Genomic DNA, 18674 nt, shown 5'->3' on the forward strand with positions numbered 1-18674 from the left:
CGATGCTCCAGAGGGGAGGGAGGGGACGCAACGTGGAAGTTTTGCCTAGGGTGCAAAATATCCTTGCATCGGCCCTGGATATTGTGTCAGCTGATCCCCACAATCTCCAACCTACCTGGGCAGTACAGCAAACATGGCCCTGCCCATTAGCTCCTCTCCACTCCCTAGCCCACCCACCACTTGTCCCCGCTTAAGGCTTAGCCCTCTTACTTTTAAAAATGATTGCTTGCCCCTCTCCCCCGCTCAGGCCTTCCTGGCAGCCCTGTTGCCTGGTATCCAGTTTTAGACTGGAAACTCCAGTAGAAAACGGGATCTGAGTATCCGGTTAGCAGTGCTGACTGGAAACTAAATGTCCGGTTATAGGAGTAACCACATTAGCCTCCGCTCCTCCCACTCCCAACACGCACCTCAGAGGACTGGAAGAGAACCTGTCCTGCTGCTGCAGGAGAAGGGGAAGCTCAGTGCAGAGAGAGACAAAGAGAATGGGCTAGAACCAGGTAGGTACCCCCTCTATGTGGGCAGGGGCGGGGGGGATCCTGTTTACCCCCTCCCCAGCCCTGCTGCGCTTGAAGTTTACCCCTGACCCCTTCCTTGCTCCAGAGACCAACCCTAGCTCCTGCCCCACTGTGCTTTTACCCCCAGCCCCTTTTACAATTATTCCCTAGGGGGGCCCACAAATATGTTTGGCGCCGGGCACACAGAAAGTTAATTCGGCCCTGACTGGGTGGAGAGGGGCCCTACAGTAAGTTACAAGCTTTCAGTAGAGGCCTCACGCGCAGCCCTTTATGGATAAATTGATGAAAGCAATGTCTTAGGTATAATGAGTTGGTATGGTCTGAGACAGAAGTGTCTTGTAAAGCAGAATAAACCCTTTGCCAGCTGGGCACCAAGAGACATCTGTCTCACTTGTTGCAGTTGATCTGAATCTGCATTTTTTGCCACACAAAGTGGAACTCCAGACAGTTAAACACTCCTTCCAAAATAATGGCTCCTTTGTGTACCTAAGACAGAGTAGCCTGATATGGCCTATTTCAGTTTCACAGCAACCTCATGTCCTACTGCCTCTGTGCCCTGCATTGCCCTCCTCCTCACACAGCTGATCTCCTCCTGCTCTGTGCATTGTGCTATACCATCCCAGAGCACTTGGACTATGAGTCTCTCTCCTCCCTACATCACAATGCCAACACAACTGCACGGGCTCGGGTGTCACTTGGTTACTGGTGGCTGGGAGAGGGAGTTATGAATGCCAGGATGGGCTGATTAATCCATTTGTCTGCCAACAGGCCATGCATCTCTCCTGCCAATCTGTAACGCACACCTTCATTCATCATTATGGGAACCAAACCATCACAGCCTGTGCTGAGTGAGACATGCAGGCTCATTCTGACTAACAGCAAGGTGGACAAAACTTCAAATGGATATTTGCACAAGGCAGTGACTCTCCTGCTGGGACTTAATGGGCTGATGGATGGTTCATTTTATGCCCAGGCTCATGAGGAAAATTATCAAAAGGAGAAAAGAAACGAGAAAGGAAAGCCTTGCTGTATTAAAAAAAGACTAGACAAGCATTACAGGCCTGGTCTACACTGGAGGCGGGGGGGAATCAACCTAAGATACGCAACTTCAGCTACGAGAACAGCGTAGCTGAAGTCGACATATCTTAGTTCGACTTACCTCACATCCTCACGGAGCGGGGTCGATTGCTGCGGCTCCCCCGTTGACTTTGCTTCTGCCTCTCGATAAGCTGGAGTTCAGCAATCGATGGGAGAGTGATAGGGGATCAATTTATTGCATCTACACTACGTGCGATAAAGATCCATGATAGATTGATCGCTACCCGCTGATCTGGTGGGCAGTGTAGACATACCCTTAGTGGCAAAAAGCTCTGATGAACAAAGCCCAGGTTATGCCATGCATTAAAGAGATGCCTTCTTTGGGATTTTTAGTTCCTGAGAGGTGCATGGTGCTAGTTTGAAGACAGAGGTTCCTTCTACCACATTTTAGAACTAACCAAAGATTTCAACCATGATGTATTAAAACAAGATAAAACCCAGCCTGCAAATAAGTACCCTGGTCAACAGAGTAGCACCCAGGCATTGCAGCAAGCGGGGCGGGGGGGCCACCGGGATGCAGCATAACAGCACTCAGGTGCACCCAGCACTGGGCTTTCCATGCTCTAGCTCTCGGGGGGCTCCCCCAGACACCTGCCCTCTCCTAGGGCTACCAGAAATATAAGGTACAAATATCCTTGACAATTTCTTTAACAGTAACAAAACCCAACAATTCCCCACCTGCTGCTATCAGGCCATCTGATGCAGTGATGTGGCTCATCTCATCTAAGTAGGGTCATTCACCAGAACAAACACCCCAGAACGTATGGAAAAGGAATTGGCAATTTATCAGTCAAACTATTTCCTGATTGTCAGTTTTTAATGTTTCATTTATCTGCAGTTTGCTACCCATCTCCCCTTTCCTCCCCTTCCCCCACTTTTTGATTTTTTTCCCCTGCAGATTTTACAAGTATTTGCAGTTGGGGGCTGATCAAAGAAATTGGTTTTCATTTTGCTCTTGGAAAGACACTCCATATTGGTACTCGGTTATCTTTGATTGAGTAGCACAGTCGGTCATTTCTATAATGCTCCAGCTGCTTGGTTCTCAACATTGCTTCTGAATTAGAGAGAGAAAACAGCTGGAGCCACAAACAGCTTAGCATTTACTTACATTTCATTAGCCTGGAGAGTAGCTGGGCTGACCACTGGCAGTCACTACAGTGCTCAGAAGTGAAACATTTTTATCACCATCTCAACTTCCTCTCTAAACACACAGGGAAGTGTCCTTTTTCCTGTATTATTTGTAACCAGCATCATGTGATCTGAACAGTCCCCAGCCTTTTGGGACCTCTGTCGTACTTTCTCAGACAAAGGACGTAACTCCAGGAGCCAGACTCCCACTTAGCTGTGCACAATCAAACCTACAATGGAGCTCAGGCTATCTATGACTGCTGTCCTTGTGCCACAGTGAGTTAGAATGTCCATGGCACTGGCAGCTTACAAGACGGACAAACAGGGTACAGTGTACCCTTTAGCTGGGAGGTGTAGTTCACAGCTGGTGTAGTCATACATGCATTAGTGCTGCTTGAGCTAACACTTATAAATAGTGGTGGGGCTGCAGTGGCGTGGACTGGGTGTGTGGCGGGGGAAGGAGGGAAGAGTCAGGAAGGACTGTTTGGGTGGCTAACCTAAGCTGCTAAAGCCACTCTGCTATTTTTAGGCACTACCTCAAGCACAGCTAATGCATGCATGTCTACCTGAACTGAGAATTACATCCCAGCTCTTCTGTAGGCATCCTCTCGGAGACTTGTCATGAACTGGTGGTTCTCCTCTGAAAAGTGACTCTATAAATGGCATTGTGAGGTTCCCTGTCCACTGGGTATCACTCGTTTCCTTTCCACATTTGCTCAGGTTGCAAGGAAACCCTCCCACCCTGTTACAAGTGCCATCCCTGCAAACTCCTTCTGGGATCTGAAAGTCAAGCTGGGCTCTCTCACACAGACCCTCTCAAACAGCATAACCTGCAGGTCAGTGACACCTGTGCAATCACTAGGGCTGGAATTGGGCCCTCAGACCCCTTTATTCTCTGGGATGATGCACAAGATGGAAAGAGCTCGAGGTGACCGTCAAATGCTAGGGTAGGTTTGAAGGGTTGGCTGTTGGAGAACATCCTTTTACTTACAACCAGAGCAAATATGAGAGAGAAAATCAGTTCATACACAACGACTATGGAACTCTGTGAGGCCACTGTCACAGAGGTGGAGCAACGTTTAACATTTAAAGGTTGGAGCACCAGTACTGACAAGATGAACCCACACTAGTTTTAGCGTCAGAGTTAATTCAAGCACCACATATCTCCCTATTATACAGAAACCACTGGAATACCCAACAAACTTAACGTTAAGTATATTGCAGAGTTTTCAGCTTTTAACTGATCTGCTGTGTAGGTCTAAGATGGCCCTTCGACATTAACATTATCACAGTAACATAGCAGTGTTATAAAACCCCTTAGGAAATTACCTGGGCAGATGTGACTACAACAATCTATCATGCAAATCTGTACCATTCTCCTCCCCAAACCAGATACCATCTGTGGCCTTTCAAACATTAATTTGTCCAAGACAGTTGAACTCTGAGGATAAGAGCAGTGAGGAGCCACTCAGATTCACATATAACTTCAGGAGGTGGGGAGTCAAAAGCGCATTAAAAGACAGGCCATGACAGTCCCTTTGGAGTATACGTTTCACATACTACACAGATTATAACAACTCCTTCCGGTGATGATGTTACAATGTTAAAACACTAAAGAGCAAAACTGGAGAAGATTCTCACAAACAATACTCTGTAATAACGTGTAGCTCTGGCCACATTCGGAATGCTATTTGGTGCCAAACAATGTGGGTTATTGCTGGGCCAAAGTAGGAATTTTCTGTAATATTTGTGTGAATAGCAGTGACTTACCTGCAGGGCCGGCTTTATGACCCGCAGGGCCTGACTGGAATACTCGGCGGCGGTCTGGGGCTTCGGAGGTACTTCGGCGGCAAGGGATCCGCTCCAGGTCTTCCATGGCACTGAAGGACCCCCCACCACCGAAGACCCTCAGAGCGGACCCCTCGCCATTGATGACCCCTGGAGTGGGGCCCCCTTAGGCACAGACGTGGGGCCTTCTTCAGCGCAGGGCCTGATTCCGAGGAATTGGTGGAATTGGCGTAAAACTGACCCTGCTTACCTGACATGGGATTGCTACCCAGAAAGTGCAGAAACGTTAAAATGCTCCTGGGGCAGAGCAGGAGACTTGAGGTACTGGGGTCATGTAACTGTCTGGGGAGGTAGGAGTGGGTCATTCAGGACTGGTTGAAACTGACCATATCTATGGACGATCTGGAAAGACAACAGGACCCCAAGTGCAGAACAACTGACACCTAACAATGGGAAACTCCCTCAGGCAGAACATGTGAACTCAGCATGCGTCCTGGCAGGAGGAAGACAATGGAGCAAAAGGTGTGAGGTGGCTGTGTTAGGAGCTAGCTCTTGGAGAGACACAGGAGCTCTCAACTGCGACTGAGACACAAAGACAGAGAGAGGATTGACAGAGCCAATCTACAGTGGCTTGGCTGGGTACTACCCTGACATTGGCCAGTCTGAACTCCATCTTCACCTTTGTCTCTCTTAGCTACCCTAAGGACTTCCTGATGCAGTATCCCAATTGATGAATAATCCTTACTCTGTTTTAAAAAGGCTGCCAGGTGTCACTGCAATGTCAGCACATGTGGAAGAGATGGAAGAGGGGCTCAGGTTTATCTGATAGGATGTGCAAAGAGACATTCATGTGCATGTGGCAGCCAGCATTCTGGTCCATGGCTGTGTAAGAGCTAATACAGAATAGCTGCTGCACTCCCTGCACTATTGGGATCTAATTCAAAGCTCTGAGCTACAGCTGCTATTCAAAGCCTATCCCAAAAAGCGCTGCTGGAGTAGGACAAATTAACGGCATCTCATGAATTTGTGAAGCACAACTCAATGATATCAACATGACAACATACCCTGTGTGCTGTAAGGTATGTGAGTCTCTAGAGTGGCTGGACAGTGCAGGTGCTGGCCCCTTGATGGGCTCTGCAAAGCTACGGCTCCAGGGAGCACTACGCACTGAGCTACAGCATCGTTTGCTATTAGTCTCATTGCCATAAGAGCTGAATGAGGAAAATGGATTTTACCAAGTGTCAAGCTGTCTGCAGTGACTCAGGAGCATGAACACCAACCTCAGGGCAGGCTGGTAAGACCCAGGACAAAACCTCCAAATTGACTGTGAATTATGTACTTAGATGTTCCCAACCAATTATCAAGTGTAAAATCCTCAGGCACTATATCAGCGTTAACATGCGTGACTACCCTCTCTTCATGGGGGAGGAAGGGGCAACAGAGCAACAAAGTCTTTTGTCCTCTTTAACATGCCACAATAATTTTTCTGGTGTCAACTGGCTTTTCCTTTTGGGTAGGACGTCACACCTTCAGTTGCAGAGCGGCACTTCACGTTACTTAATGCCTCTCTCCCTTCTGGTGATTGACTTGCCTTTCCTGTTGGCAGGTGGCTTTAAAACTTGGGTTCTCTTCAGGGGTTTTATCTAAGTGGGGTTAGGTTTCTTTCCAGTCACCACTTCCTTCTTACCCTGGGTGACATGGGGATTTCCCTTCCCCTCGGATTTACTCCCCTACCCCCATGGGCCCTTGACTCAACATCATAAGCAATTTCTGCAGCCTCTAAAACTGTGTCTGGCTTTTTATCACAGATGGCTGTCTTCACTTCATCCATAACCACCCAGAGCAACTGCTTCTGGGCTATCAGCTCAAACAGTTTTCCATCATCGCCTTCAGCACCCACCTCGATTATCCATTTTCTCCTAAAATGACATATTTTATGCACCTGTTCAATATGAATGACATTGTCCAACAGGCTGATGTTTCTAGCCTTCAATCAACAGATATCAGAGGTAATCTTCAATCTTTCCAATACATTTCCTTTGAATTTCTTCTTCACCTTTACACCACCCTCCTCCAGATCATTCAAAACTTGTCTGGCTTCACAGATACGCTGGTTAAGAGAACAGGCATCTGTTTATCTGATGAGATATTGTGCAACCTAAGTAGTCTCTCCAAGGTGGACTGGAACTCGTCTGTACAGTCAGTTTCTTTATAAATTAGGCAGACTTTCTCCTACTCCCTTGTGTTGAGGGCGGGGGCAGGTGTACTCACTGGCTCCTTTTGCTTCTCCAGTAATTTGGGCTGAAATGTTTGAGCTTCCATCAGACACCTGTGTGCCCGCTCCTCAGTTTTTTTGTTGGCTTTGACTGCTGTTACTTGTTCCTGGTGTCTTTGGTGGGCTCTCTCCTCAGCTGCCTTAGACTCCCTGACTGGTAATTCCATCATCAGTCTCTGATGCTCACATTCTTAAGGTGCTCTCAGGCGCTGTAATTGGGCCCATTCCCCTGCAGTGGTCTCCTCTGCTGCATCTGAGGCTGGAAGGTTGCAGTGCGGCACTTCATATTACTTAATGTCTCTTTCCTGTCCAGTGATTTACATAGTTACAGAAGCTTACAGTACCAATGCTCAACCGTGGGATACCGATGCTGTAAGTGAGATTAGTGCAGGCAGCAACTCACAGGCATTTCATAAAGTTTAAACACTAAACACATTCTTATAATTTTAATGTTTCAACTATACTAACCCACAGGTGAGCCAGTCTGGTTCCAGCTAGGTGTTTGTCAGTGTTTAGTTGAGACCTGGGGACCTTGGCATGAGCTGGCACCTGGTCTGCCACTATCACACAAAGCATCTCTGAAAAGCACTCCCTGCCTTGTCCTCTATGTTTAAAAGAATTAGAGGACCCAGCCTTGGCACATCCTATCCCTTCTGTAGGCAAATTCTTGGCCACTCCATTGCAAACCCTGAAATGCTGAGACTTAAAGCTCATTTCCAGACACACCAATCTTTTCCAGTGGGTCTCCCGGACTCTTAGACCACTTACTCAAGGTACATCTTCCTCCTCTGTGACTTTCTTTGCTGACATGTCAGCCCCATGGATGGGAGCATGCTGTCCTGGAGAGGATGCTGTATTATGAAACCAAGAGGACTGGGCAAGTTGGCAAAGCTGATCTGAAAATCTGGGGCAGGGATGTCATAGGAGCAGCAGCACCAGTGTCCACAGCACTTCCCCCAAGTAATTGTGGCATCAGCACTGGGCACGCACACCTCAGAGCGACACTTACCTTCGTCTCCTTGATCTTGACAGCAATCACTTGCTTGCGCTGCCGGATGATCTCCATGAGCTCATCACATTCCTCCATCAGCTTGGCCTCATGCATGGCTGTGTTCACCTAGGTAAAAACAGCAGAAACCCCAAGCTGTTAGAATGCAACATGCTGACTCAGAGTCTGGCAACTCCAGCAGCTCTGACATCTCTGACAGAGAGATAAGCAACAGCTTACCACAACAGGCCCCCTCTTGTCAGCCAAGGCCCGTGCAGCTGCCAGGGACGGAAGTGGGGAGGACTTAATACTGTTAACAGTTACTGCTGTGCAGGCAACAAAAATAGAAGCAGGCTGCCATGTCCTGTATTCATTCCCATTTCAGTGGCAGGAGGAAGGCACCAAAGCAATGCTAGATATTAAACTCTTCAAAGCTGGAGCCTGAGCTTCTGTCCTTAGGTCAAATGACAGGGCCCCTCATGATGCGGGAAAGAGCCGTTCCCTTGGGTGTCCAGCCATGACCAGAAAGGAGCAAGAGACACGTTCTCCAATACAATCAGTTCACATGACACAATCTGAGCCTTCTTCTGGATACTAATGGCCACAGGCCAGCACAGACAGCTCAACCATTAGAACCTAGCTAGTGCCAATGAGGGTCAGGGTTCTAATAATTAGAATAATAAAAATATAGGGTTGAAGGGGACCTTGAGAGGTCATCTGGTGCAGCCTTCTGTGCTGAGACAGGGCCAAGGAAACCAAGATCATCCCTGACAGGTGTTTGTCCAACCTGTTCTTTAAAACCAACAGTGACAGGGATTCCACAACCTGCCTTAATGCCCCAGCATGCTGGGGCCCAGCTTGTCTGTACAGAGCATATATCCAAAGAGGTCTTTCCAACTGATCGTGACAAAGAAAGGGTCCGTGACCTTCTCAAGTAATGTGAGATTGCAGAGCAGGAGTCACTAAGCTGTCACCATCAAAGGGCATGGGGAAAGAATAAAATGCGAGGGGTGAATTAGGCTTCTAATGGAATAGCAGGCAGCAGCTAGAATGGAGCTTTGCCATTTTACACTACAAGACAGAATCCATTGCTTTCTTGTAGGCAGATGCAGCTAAAATGATGCAGCATTTATGCAGCAGGGCAGATGCAAAGTACCAAAGTCCCCAGGTTGGTGCAGAAAGGTCAGCAGTATACAAAGGTGAAAGTAACTTAAAGGACTTACCAGTACCCCGGAGTCCTGAGAGGGGGCGTGACCTCAACCGGAAAAGGCAGGGCCTTTCCAGATGTAAAGGCCCTGGGGCTCTTGCTGTGGAGTTACCAGCTGCACAGGCAGCTGGGAGCCCCAGGGCTCAGGAGTGAATTAAAGGGTCTGGGGCTGCGGAGCTCTGGGCCCTTTAAATCATCGTGGGAGCCCTGCCGCTGCTATCCTGGGGCGGCAGAGCTTGGGCAGGGATTTAAAGGGCCTGCTGCTCCTGTCACTGTGGGGAGCCCCAGGCCCTTTAAATCACTGCCGGAGAAGCCGGTCCAGTCCAGCATGGCGTACCGGCTCCTGCTGGTACGCTATACCACCTTATTTTCACCTCTGGTAGTATAGTTCTAGCTCACCTCAGGCTTCAGCACAGAGGAGCAGCTGGAGGATTATCAAACACTTCTGTACACATGCGATCTGAAGTCAACCATGCTATTGGGGTCAGAGGGAGGAGGGGCTCAGGCAGGCGATGAGGAACACAGCAGAACTTAAAAAGGAGATCAGTCAGGATGAGAATTGCAGTGGATTAAAGAAGAAGATGCAGCAGATTTACATGCAAATGGCTAAATGAAGAAATAACAAGAAAGCTGGCCTACTGTTTCCTGGGGGACAGGCCAGCTTATTTTCCCTTGTTTTATCACTGTTCTTTCTTTCCGGTGATTTGTAAATTTGGTCCTAAACACTAAATGGCCTGAGTACTGGTGAAAAGGCCCTGGAGAGTAACAGCCTCTGGGAGCCAGCCCAAGGTGCTCAGGACAGATTCCAGCTGGATGGAGGGTACTCAGCAGAGAGACCTTAATCCACCGAACGGTTTCACCATGGGCAGCAGCAGGCCCGCTTCACCCACGCTAAGCAGCCAGCAGGTCTCAGCCCTGCTCTCAGGGAGAGCGACAAGGGCAGTCTCAGTGGCACATTCAGCCATTGCCCTCTCCACTGACTCTGCTGACACAGGGGCCAATGCCTAGTGGAATGGCGGGGTTTGCTTTAACATGGATAATCATCGACTAGACACAGGGCGGATCCCACCAGGTCAGTCGTGCAGCTTGCAGTGGAGCAGACAGCAGGTCCCTGGGTCCATGAACAACATTTTGTTAGATCAGAAACTAAATGTTCCATTACCTGATTTTTTTACCCTGTAAATGTTTTGGGAAGGACATCGAAATACATTTCAAATAAAAATTCAGTTTGAATCGAAAAATCAAAACTTCTGCTTTCAAAACGGTTAATGCCTCTACCCAGATGCTGGTGTGGATTTGCAGAGACTGTGGCCTGCATTTCCCACTCACAGAAAGCCAGGCTGGGGGGACCATCCAGTGTGAGAGGTGCCTGCTGGTGGAATCTCTCAGGAAGTAGCTGGGAGACTACAGGAGGTGGTGGCCAGGCTAAGGAGCACCCGTGCACACGAGGAATTTCTCGAGAGTATTCGTATGGAGACGTAGAATCATAGAATAGAATCATAGAATATCAGGGTTGGAAGAGACTTCAGGAGGTCATCTAGTCCAACCCCCTGCTCAAAGCTGGACCAATTCCCAACTAAATCATCCCTGTCAGGGCTTTGTCAAGTCTGACCTTAAAAACCTCTAAGGAAGGAGATTCCACCACCTCTCTACGTAACCCATTCCAGCGCTTCACCACTCTCTGAGTGAAAAAGTTTTTCCTAATATCCAACCTAAACCTCCCCCACTAGAACTTGAGACCATTACTCCTTGTTCTGTCATCAGGTACCACTGAGAACAGTCTAGATCCATCCTCTTTGAAACCCCCTTTCAGGTAGTTGAAAGCAGCTATCAAATTCCCCCTCATTCTTCTCTCCTGCAGACTAAACAATCCCAGTTCCCTCAGCCTCTCCTCATAAGTCATGTGCTCCAGCCCCCTAATCATTTTTGTTGCCCCAAGGTTGAGGACACTATCCAGCTAGAGAGGACTGCTCTCTTGCCATCAAGGGAGGAGGATAAGGCTCTGATATAGGGAGGACACTGGCTGCTGGTTACTTCTGGCAGCAGGCAGTGCTCCACTCCTACTCCCAGCCCACTCACCATGGTGATGGAGAACTGTTACACTGCCCTGGCAACAAGTGATGAGGAATCACCCCCAAAGACTGAAGAGAAGAAGCCACATACCCCCAAGATTGGGAGGATCAGAGCCACCACTCCTAGGAGGAAACGTAGAGAAATGGTGGTTGGAGACTCTTCCGAGAGGGACGGAGGCACTATTCAGTTGCCTGGACATGGCATCCCAAGAGGTATGCTGCCTGCCAGGGGCCCATATCCGAGATGTTACGGAAGGACTGTTGAGGATCATCTGGCCCTCTGACTACTACCCCATGCTACTCATCCATGTGGGCACTAATGATACTGCAAGATATGACCCTCAGCAGATCAGAAGTGACCACAGGGCTCTGGGAGTAAGGGTAAGAGAGCTGGGAGCGCAGGTGGTGTTCTCTTCAATCCTTCCAGTCAAGGGTAGGGGCCTCGGCAGAGACAGATACATTCTGGAGGTGAATGCCTGGTTGCAAAGATGGTTTTGCTAGGAGGGCTTTGGCCTCCTTGACCATGGGATGCTGTTCCAGGAAGAAGGATTGCTAAAAAGAGATGAGGTCCACCTAGCGAGGAAGGGGAAGAGCATATTTGACTACAGATTGGCTAACCTAGTGAGGAGGGCTTTAAACTAGGTTTGACAGGGGCAAGTGATCAAAGCCCACAGATAAGTCAAAAACATGGAGACCTGGGAGAAGGGTCAGACTTCGGGGGGAGCATGGGCTGTTAAGCAGAAAAAAGGGAGAGACAAGACAGAACTGTGGGGGGGTGGAATCAAATCAGTATCTTAGATATCTGTATACTAATGCAAGAAGAATGGGAAATAATCAGGAAGTACTCGAAATGCTAATAAATAAACACAACTATGACATAGTTGGCATCATGGAGACTTGGTGAGATAATATGCACGACTGGAATATTGGTATAGAAGGATACAACTTGCTCAGGAAGGACAGGAAGGGAGAAAAGGGATGAGGTGTTGTCTTATATATTAAAAATGTATACACTTGGACTGTGGTTGAGATAGAAATAAGAAACAGACTTGCTGAAAGTCTCTGGGTAAGGATAAAAGGGGTAAAAAACAAGGGTGATGTCATGGTAGCGGGTCTACTACAGACCACCAAACCAGGAAGAAGAGGTGGATGAGGCTTTTTTTAAACAACTAACAAAATTATCCAAAGCACAGGAGTTGGTGGTGATGGAGGACTTCAACAACCCAGACATCTGTTGGAAAAATAACACAGCAGGACACAGATTATCCAACAAGTTCTAGGAATGTATTGGAGACAATTTTTTATTTCAGAAGGTAGAAAAAGCTACTAGTGGGGAAGGCTATTCTAGATTTGATTTTGACAAATAGGGAGGAACTGGCTGAGAATTTGAAAGTGGAAGGCAACTTGGGTGAAAGTGATCATGAAATGGTAGTTCAAGATTCTAAGGAATAGCAGGAGGGAGAAAAGCACAATAAAGACAATGGATTTCAAGAAGGCAGACTTTGGCAAACTCAAGGAGTTGGTAGGTAAAATCCCATGGAAGCAAGTCTAAGAGAAAAAACAACTGAAGACAGTTGGCAGTTTTTCAAAGAGACATTATTAATGGCACAAGAGCATAGGAAAGATAGGAAGTATGGCAAGAGACCACTCTGGCTTACCCAGGAGATGTTCAATAAACTAAAACTCAAAAAAGGGTTCTATAAAAAGTGGAAACGCAGTCAAATTACAAAGGATGAATATAAACAAACAACACAAATATGTAGGGTCAAAATTAGAAAAGCACAAAATGAGATCAAACTAGCTAGGGACACAAAAGGTAACAAGAAAACATTCTACAATACATTAGAAGCAAGAGGAAGACCAAGGACAGAGTAGGCCCGTTACTCAATGGGGGCGGGGGGAGAAAATAACAAAAAATGTGGAAATGGCAGTTCTGCTTAATGACCTCTTTGTTTCAGCTTTCACCAAGAAGTTTGGTGGCAACTAGATGTCTAACATAGTGAATGCCAGTGAAAATGAGGTACGATCAGAGTCTAAAACAGGGAAAGAACAAGTCAAATATTACTTAGTCAAGTTAGATGTCTTCAAATCACCAAGGCCTGATGAAATGCATCCTAGAATACTCAAGGAGCTGACTGAGGAGATATCTGATCCATTAGCAATTATTTTTGAAAAGTCAAGGAAGATGGGAGACATTCCGGAAGACTGGAAAAGGGCAAATCTAATGCCTATCTATAAGAAGGGAAATTAGGACAACCCTGGGAATTACAGACCAGTCAGCTTAACTTTTATATCCGGAAAGATAATGGCGCAAATAATTAAGCAATGAATTTGCAAACACCTAGAAGAAAATAAGGTGATAAATAAAAGTCAGCATGGATTTGTCAAGAACAAGTCATGTCAAACCAACCTGATAGCTTTCTTTGACAGAGTAACAAGCCTTGTGTATAGGGGGGTATCATAACCTTAGTCCCAGATTTGGACCTTAGCGTCCAAAATATGGGGGTTAGCATGAAAACCTCCAAGCTTAGTTACCAGCTTGGACCTGGTACTTGCTGCCACCACCCAAAAAATTAGAGTGTTTTGGGGCACTCTGGTCCCCCTGAAAAACCTTCCCTGGGGACCCCAAGACCCAAATCCCTTGAGTCTCACAACAAAGGGAAATAATCCTTTTTCCCTTCCCCCCTCCAGGTGCTCCTGGAGAGATACACAGACACAAGCTCTGTGAATCCAAACAGAGTGACTCCCCCTCTCCGTTCCCAGTCCTGGAAACAAAAAGCACTTTCCTCTTCACCCAGAGGAAATGCAAAATCAGGCTAGCAAATTCAACACACACAGATCTCCCCCTGATTTCTTCCTCCCACCAATTCCCTGGTGAGTACAGACTCAATTTCCCTGAAATTTCCCAGAAAAGAAAACTCCAACAGGTCTTAAAAGAAAGCTTTATATAAAAAAGAAAGGAAAAATACATACAAATGGTCTCTCTGTATTAAGGTGACAAAATACAGGGTCAATTGCTTAAAAGAATATTGAATAAACAGCCTTATTCAAAAAGAATACAAATCAAAGCACTCCAGCACTTATATTCATGCAAATACCAAAGAAAAGAAACCATATAACTTACTATCTGATCTCTTTGTCCTTACACTTAGAAACAGAAGACTAGAAAGCAGAAACTACTTCTCCAAAGCTCAGAGACAGCAGGCAGACAGACAAAGACCTCAGACACAAAATTCCCTCCACCCAAAGTTGAAAAAATCCGGTTTCCTGATTGGTCCTCTGGTCAGGTGCTTCAGGTGAAAGAGACATTAACCCTTAGCTATCTGTTTATGACAGGGGGAAGCGGTAGATGTGGTATATCTTGACTTTAGTAAGGCTTTTGATACTCTTTCTCATGACATTCTCATAAACAAACTAGGGAAATACAACCTAGATGGAGCTACTATAAGTTGGGTGCATAACTGGTTGGAAAATCATTCTCAGAGAGTAGTTATCAGTGGTTCACAGTCATGCTGGAAGGGCATAATGAGTGGGGTCCTGCAGAGATCAGTTCTGGGTCCGGTTCTGTTCAATATCTTCATCAATGATTTAGATAATGGCATAGAAAGTACACTTATAAAGTTTGAGGATGATACCAAGCTGGGAGGGGGTGCAAATGCGTTGGACGACAGGAATAAAATTCAAAATGATCTGGAGAAAAGGTCTGAAGTAAATAGGATAAAATTCAATAAGGACAAAGGCAAAGTACTCCACTTAGGAAGGAACAATCAGTTCCACACATACAAAATGGGAAATGACCGCCTACGAAGGAGTATTGCGGAAAGGGATCTGGAGGTCATAGTGGATCACAAGCTAAATATGAGTCAACAGTGTAATGCTGTAGCAAAAAAAGCAAACATCATTCTGGGATGTATTAGCAGGAGTATTGTAAACAAGACATGAGAAGTAATTCTTCCGCTCTACTCTGCACTGATTAGGCTCAACTGGAGTATTGTGTCCAGTTCTGGGTGCCACGTTTCAGGGAAGATGTGGACAAAGTGGAGAATGTCCAGAGAAGAGCAACAAAAATGATTAAAGGGCTAGAACAGAGGTTCTCAAACTGTGGTCTGCGAGCTCCATTCAAGTTCTCCACAGATAGTTCCCTTTAAAGTGTGTGTCATGGTGGCTGCACACGAGAGAATAGAGGGTTACCCACCTAATTATTGGAGCCACACAGGTGTGCCTCCATTAATTAGGTGCCTGGACCCTGGAGAAGACCAATATGTAAGGTGAGGTGGTGGTCTTGGGGGGATAGGGTGTAGGTGGGAGGGGGCACTGGGGCGAGGGGGGGAGGAATTTGTGAAGTGCAGGGCTGAGGCGGCCAGAGAAAGAGGCTACTTTCCCCGGCTCCAAGGCTGCAGCCCCCTCCCTCCCAGCTCAGCTCAGGAGTTGCCGCGGAGGGGGAGAGAGGGCACATCCATGGCATTAGAAAGGTAAGACTACTGATATTAAAATATGAGTTGTGTGCTTTTATTTGTAGAACAAAAAACCCCATTAATTATTGAGTGTTTTTTTATGCAGCACTTTTATCTAAAGCGCTTTACAATAGTTAGCTAATGGTACAAACAACATTTGGAAAGATCATTAAGTGGTCTGCCGAGACTCTCAGCAATTTTCATGTGGTTCATGGAAAAAAAGGTTTCAGAACCACTGGTCTAGAAAACATGATCTATGAGGGAATATGATAAAAACTGGGTTTCTTTAATCTGGAGAAGAGAAGACTGAGAGGGGACATGATAACAGTTTTCAAGTACATAAAAGGTTGTTACAAGGAGGAGGAAGGAAAACTGTTCTTCTTAACCTCTGAGGATAGGACAAGAAGCAATGGGCTTAAATTGCAGCAAGAGCAGTTTAGGTTGGACGTTAGGAAAAACTTCTTAACTGTCAGAGTGGTTAAGCACTGGAATAAATTGCCTAGGGAGGTGGTGGAATCTCCATCACTGGGGATTTTTAAGAGCAGGTTGGACAAACGCCTGTCAGGGATGATCTAGATCAGGGGTCGGCAACCTATGGCACGCGTGCCAAAGACGGCACGCGAGCCGATTTTTAATGGCACGCTGGAGCCTGCTGGGACTCCAGTGTGCCATTCAAAATCCTGCCAAAGCGGCAAGCTGCAGGGTCCGTGTTCCCGGCCGGAGCACCGGCTGAGCCCAGCAAGCTGCCGGCCCCTCCCGTGCCTTCCCCTGGAGCCCTGCTGCCGCTGCATGCAGCGCTCTGGGCGCCGGGGCCGTGTGCTCCCGCGGAGCAGCGTTTGGCTCCGTGCGGACAGAAAACTGCTCCCCGCTCATCCGGAGCCCTGCCGCCACGCGTCCAGCACTCTCAGGGGCGGAGCAGCACTGTGTGCATGGCGGCAGGGCTCCGGATGAGTGGGGAGCCTCATGGTAAGGTGTCCGGGGCTGGGGGGGGGGGTTGGATAAGGGTTGGGGGCAGTCAGGGGACAGGGAGCAGGATAGGTTGGATGGGCGGGGTGGGATCCCGGGGGGGTGGTTAGGGGCAGGGGTCTCTGGAGGGTGCAGTTAGGGAGCAGGGGGGGTGGATGGGGCATGGGAGTCCTGGGGTCTGTTTGGGGGGTGAATAGGGGTCAGGGCAGTCAGGGGACAGGGAGCAAGGAGGGTCCTAGAGGAGCAGTTAGGGTGGGGGGGGTCTCTGGAGCGGATGGTCAGGGGACAAGGAGATGGGGAGGTTGGATAAGTTGGGAGTTCTGGGGGGGCTGTCAGGAGGCATGGGTGTGGAGAGGGGTTGGGGCAGGCAGGGAGCAGGGGAGGGCGTTATATGGATCCAGAGTTCTGGGGGTCCTATCAGGGGGCGGGGAGTGGTTAGATAGGCATGGGAGTCCAGGGGGTCTGTCTGGGTGCGGGGGTGTGGATAAGGGTTGGGGCAGTCAAAGGACAGGTAGGAGGTAGGGTCCTGGGGTGCAGTCAGGGGACAAGGGGCAGGGAAGCTTAGATAGGGGGTGGAGTCCCAGGAGGGAGTAGTTGGGACAAGGAGCGGGGGAGCGGGTTGGGGGTTTTGAAGGGGGGCAGTCACCCAGCCCTCTGCTCTGAGCCCTGATCCCTCCCCCCCACAGCCTTCTGCCCTGAGCCCTGCAGCCCCACACCCTCCACAGACCCCTGCCCTGAGCCCTGTACCACCCAGGCCTCTGACTTCTTCACCCCCTCCCATGACCCCAGCCCTGACTCTGGCACCCCCACGCATACTCAGCCCTCCTACCCTGACACCTGCACCCCCCTCACATGCCCCCAGCCCTCTGGCCTGACTCTTGCACCCCCCACATCCCCAGCCCTCCCACATCCCATGCACCCTGCACATCCCCACCCCCACCCTGAGCTCCTGCACCCCCACTCACATTCCCATCAGCACCCCCTCACACCAAATGGGAGCTGACCAGGTAAGTGCCCCCACACCCAAATCTCCTGCCCCAACCCTGAGCCCCCTCCCCGATTCTAGCTCCTGGCCAGACCCTTCACCCCCAGCCCTGTGCTCGGTCCACTCCCACCATCAGCTCAGTGCAGAGAGAGGAAGAGAATGGGCCAGAACCAGGGGGAAGGTAGGTACCCACTGTATGTGGGCAGGGCCGGGACCTCAGACCGGCAGCAGGCTGAGCAGGTCCAGCAGCCGGGAGCCAGCTGGCAGGAGCTGGCAGATGGAACCCCTGAGCGGCAGTGGGCTGAGCCACTCAGCCCACTGCCAGTCTAGAGTCCTGGCCACCAGCCCCACACAGCCCGCTGCCGGTCTGGGGTTCTGGCTGCCAGACCCTTCCCAGCTGGGGTCCCAGCCGCAGGCCCCACTCTGCCCACTGCCATCCTAGGTGAACAGAACCCCAGACCAGCAGTGGGCCGGCGGCATAAGATCAACATTTTAATTTAATTTTAAATGAAGCTTCTTAAATATTTTGAAAACCTTGTTTATTTTACAATACAACACTAGTTTAGTTATATAATATATAGACTTGTAGAGAGAGACCTTCTAAAAAACATTAAAATGTATTACTGGCACACGAAACCTTAAATTAGAGTGAATAAATGAAGACTCGGCACACCACTTATGAAAGGTTGCCGACCCCTGATCTAGATAATACCTGGTCCTGCCTTGAATGCAGGGGACTAGACTAGATGACTTCTCGATGGCCCTTCTAGTTCTATGATTCTATGAAAATGAAAGCAGCAAAGAATCCTGTGGCACCTTATAGACTAACAGACGTTTTGGAGCATGAGCTTTCGTGGGTGAATACCCACTTCGTCAGATGCATGTAGTGGAAATTTCCAGGGGCAGGTATATATATGCAGGCAAGCTAGAGATAATGAGGTTAGTTCAATCAGGGAGGATGAGGCCCTGTTCTAGCAGTTGAGGTGTGAAAACCAAGGGAGGAGAAACTGGTTTTGTAATTGGCAAGCCATTCACAGTCTTTGTTTAATCCTGAGCTGATGGTGTCAAATTTGCAGATGAACTGAAGCTCAGCAGTTTCTCTTTGGAGAAGGTGAAGTGAGTAATGTAGAACTCCTGTCTTATTTTAGTGAAGTCCGTTTGTATGGAAGTTTGGTTATTAATGAGAGTCTCCAGGTTG

The 18674-nt window shown here is 48.3% G+C and overlaps 1 protein-coding gene across 5 annotated transcripts in view; it reads right to left on the reverse strand.

The window, feature by feature from the left end:
• MID2 (midline 2) overlaps positions 1-18674 on the reverse strand; it is a 440591-nt gene that overhangs the window by 150636 nt on the left and 271281 nt on the right. For all 5 annotated transcript variants that reach the window (XM_050965460.1, XM_050965458.1, XM_050965459.1 and 2 more), the window contains exon 4: positions 7814-7921. In XM_050965460.1, the coding sequence (XP_050821417.1) occupies positions 7814-7921 (108 nt within the window). The remainder of the gene's footprint in view (positions 1-7813; positions 7922-18674) is intronic.

This window comes from Gopherus flavomarginatus, chromosome 8 (assembly GCF_025201925.1).
Source record: "Gopherus flavomarginatus isolate rGopFla2 chromosome 8, rGopFla2.mat.asm, whole genome shotgun sequence".
Classification (NCBI taxonomy): domain Eukaryota; kingdom Metazoa; phylum Chordata; order Testudines; family Testudinidae; genus Gopherus; species Gopherus flavomarginatus.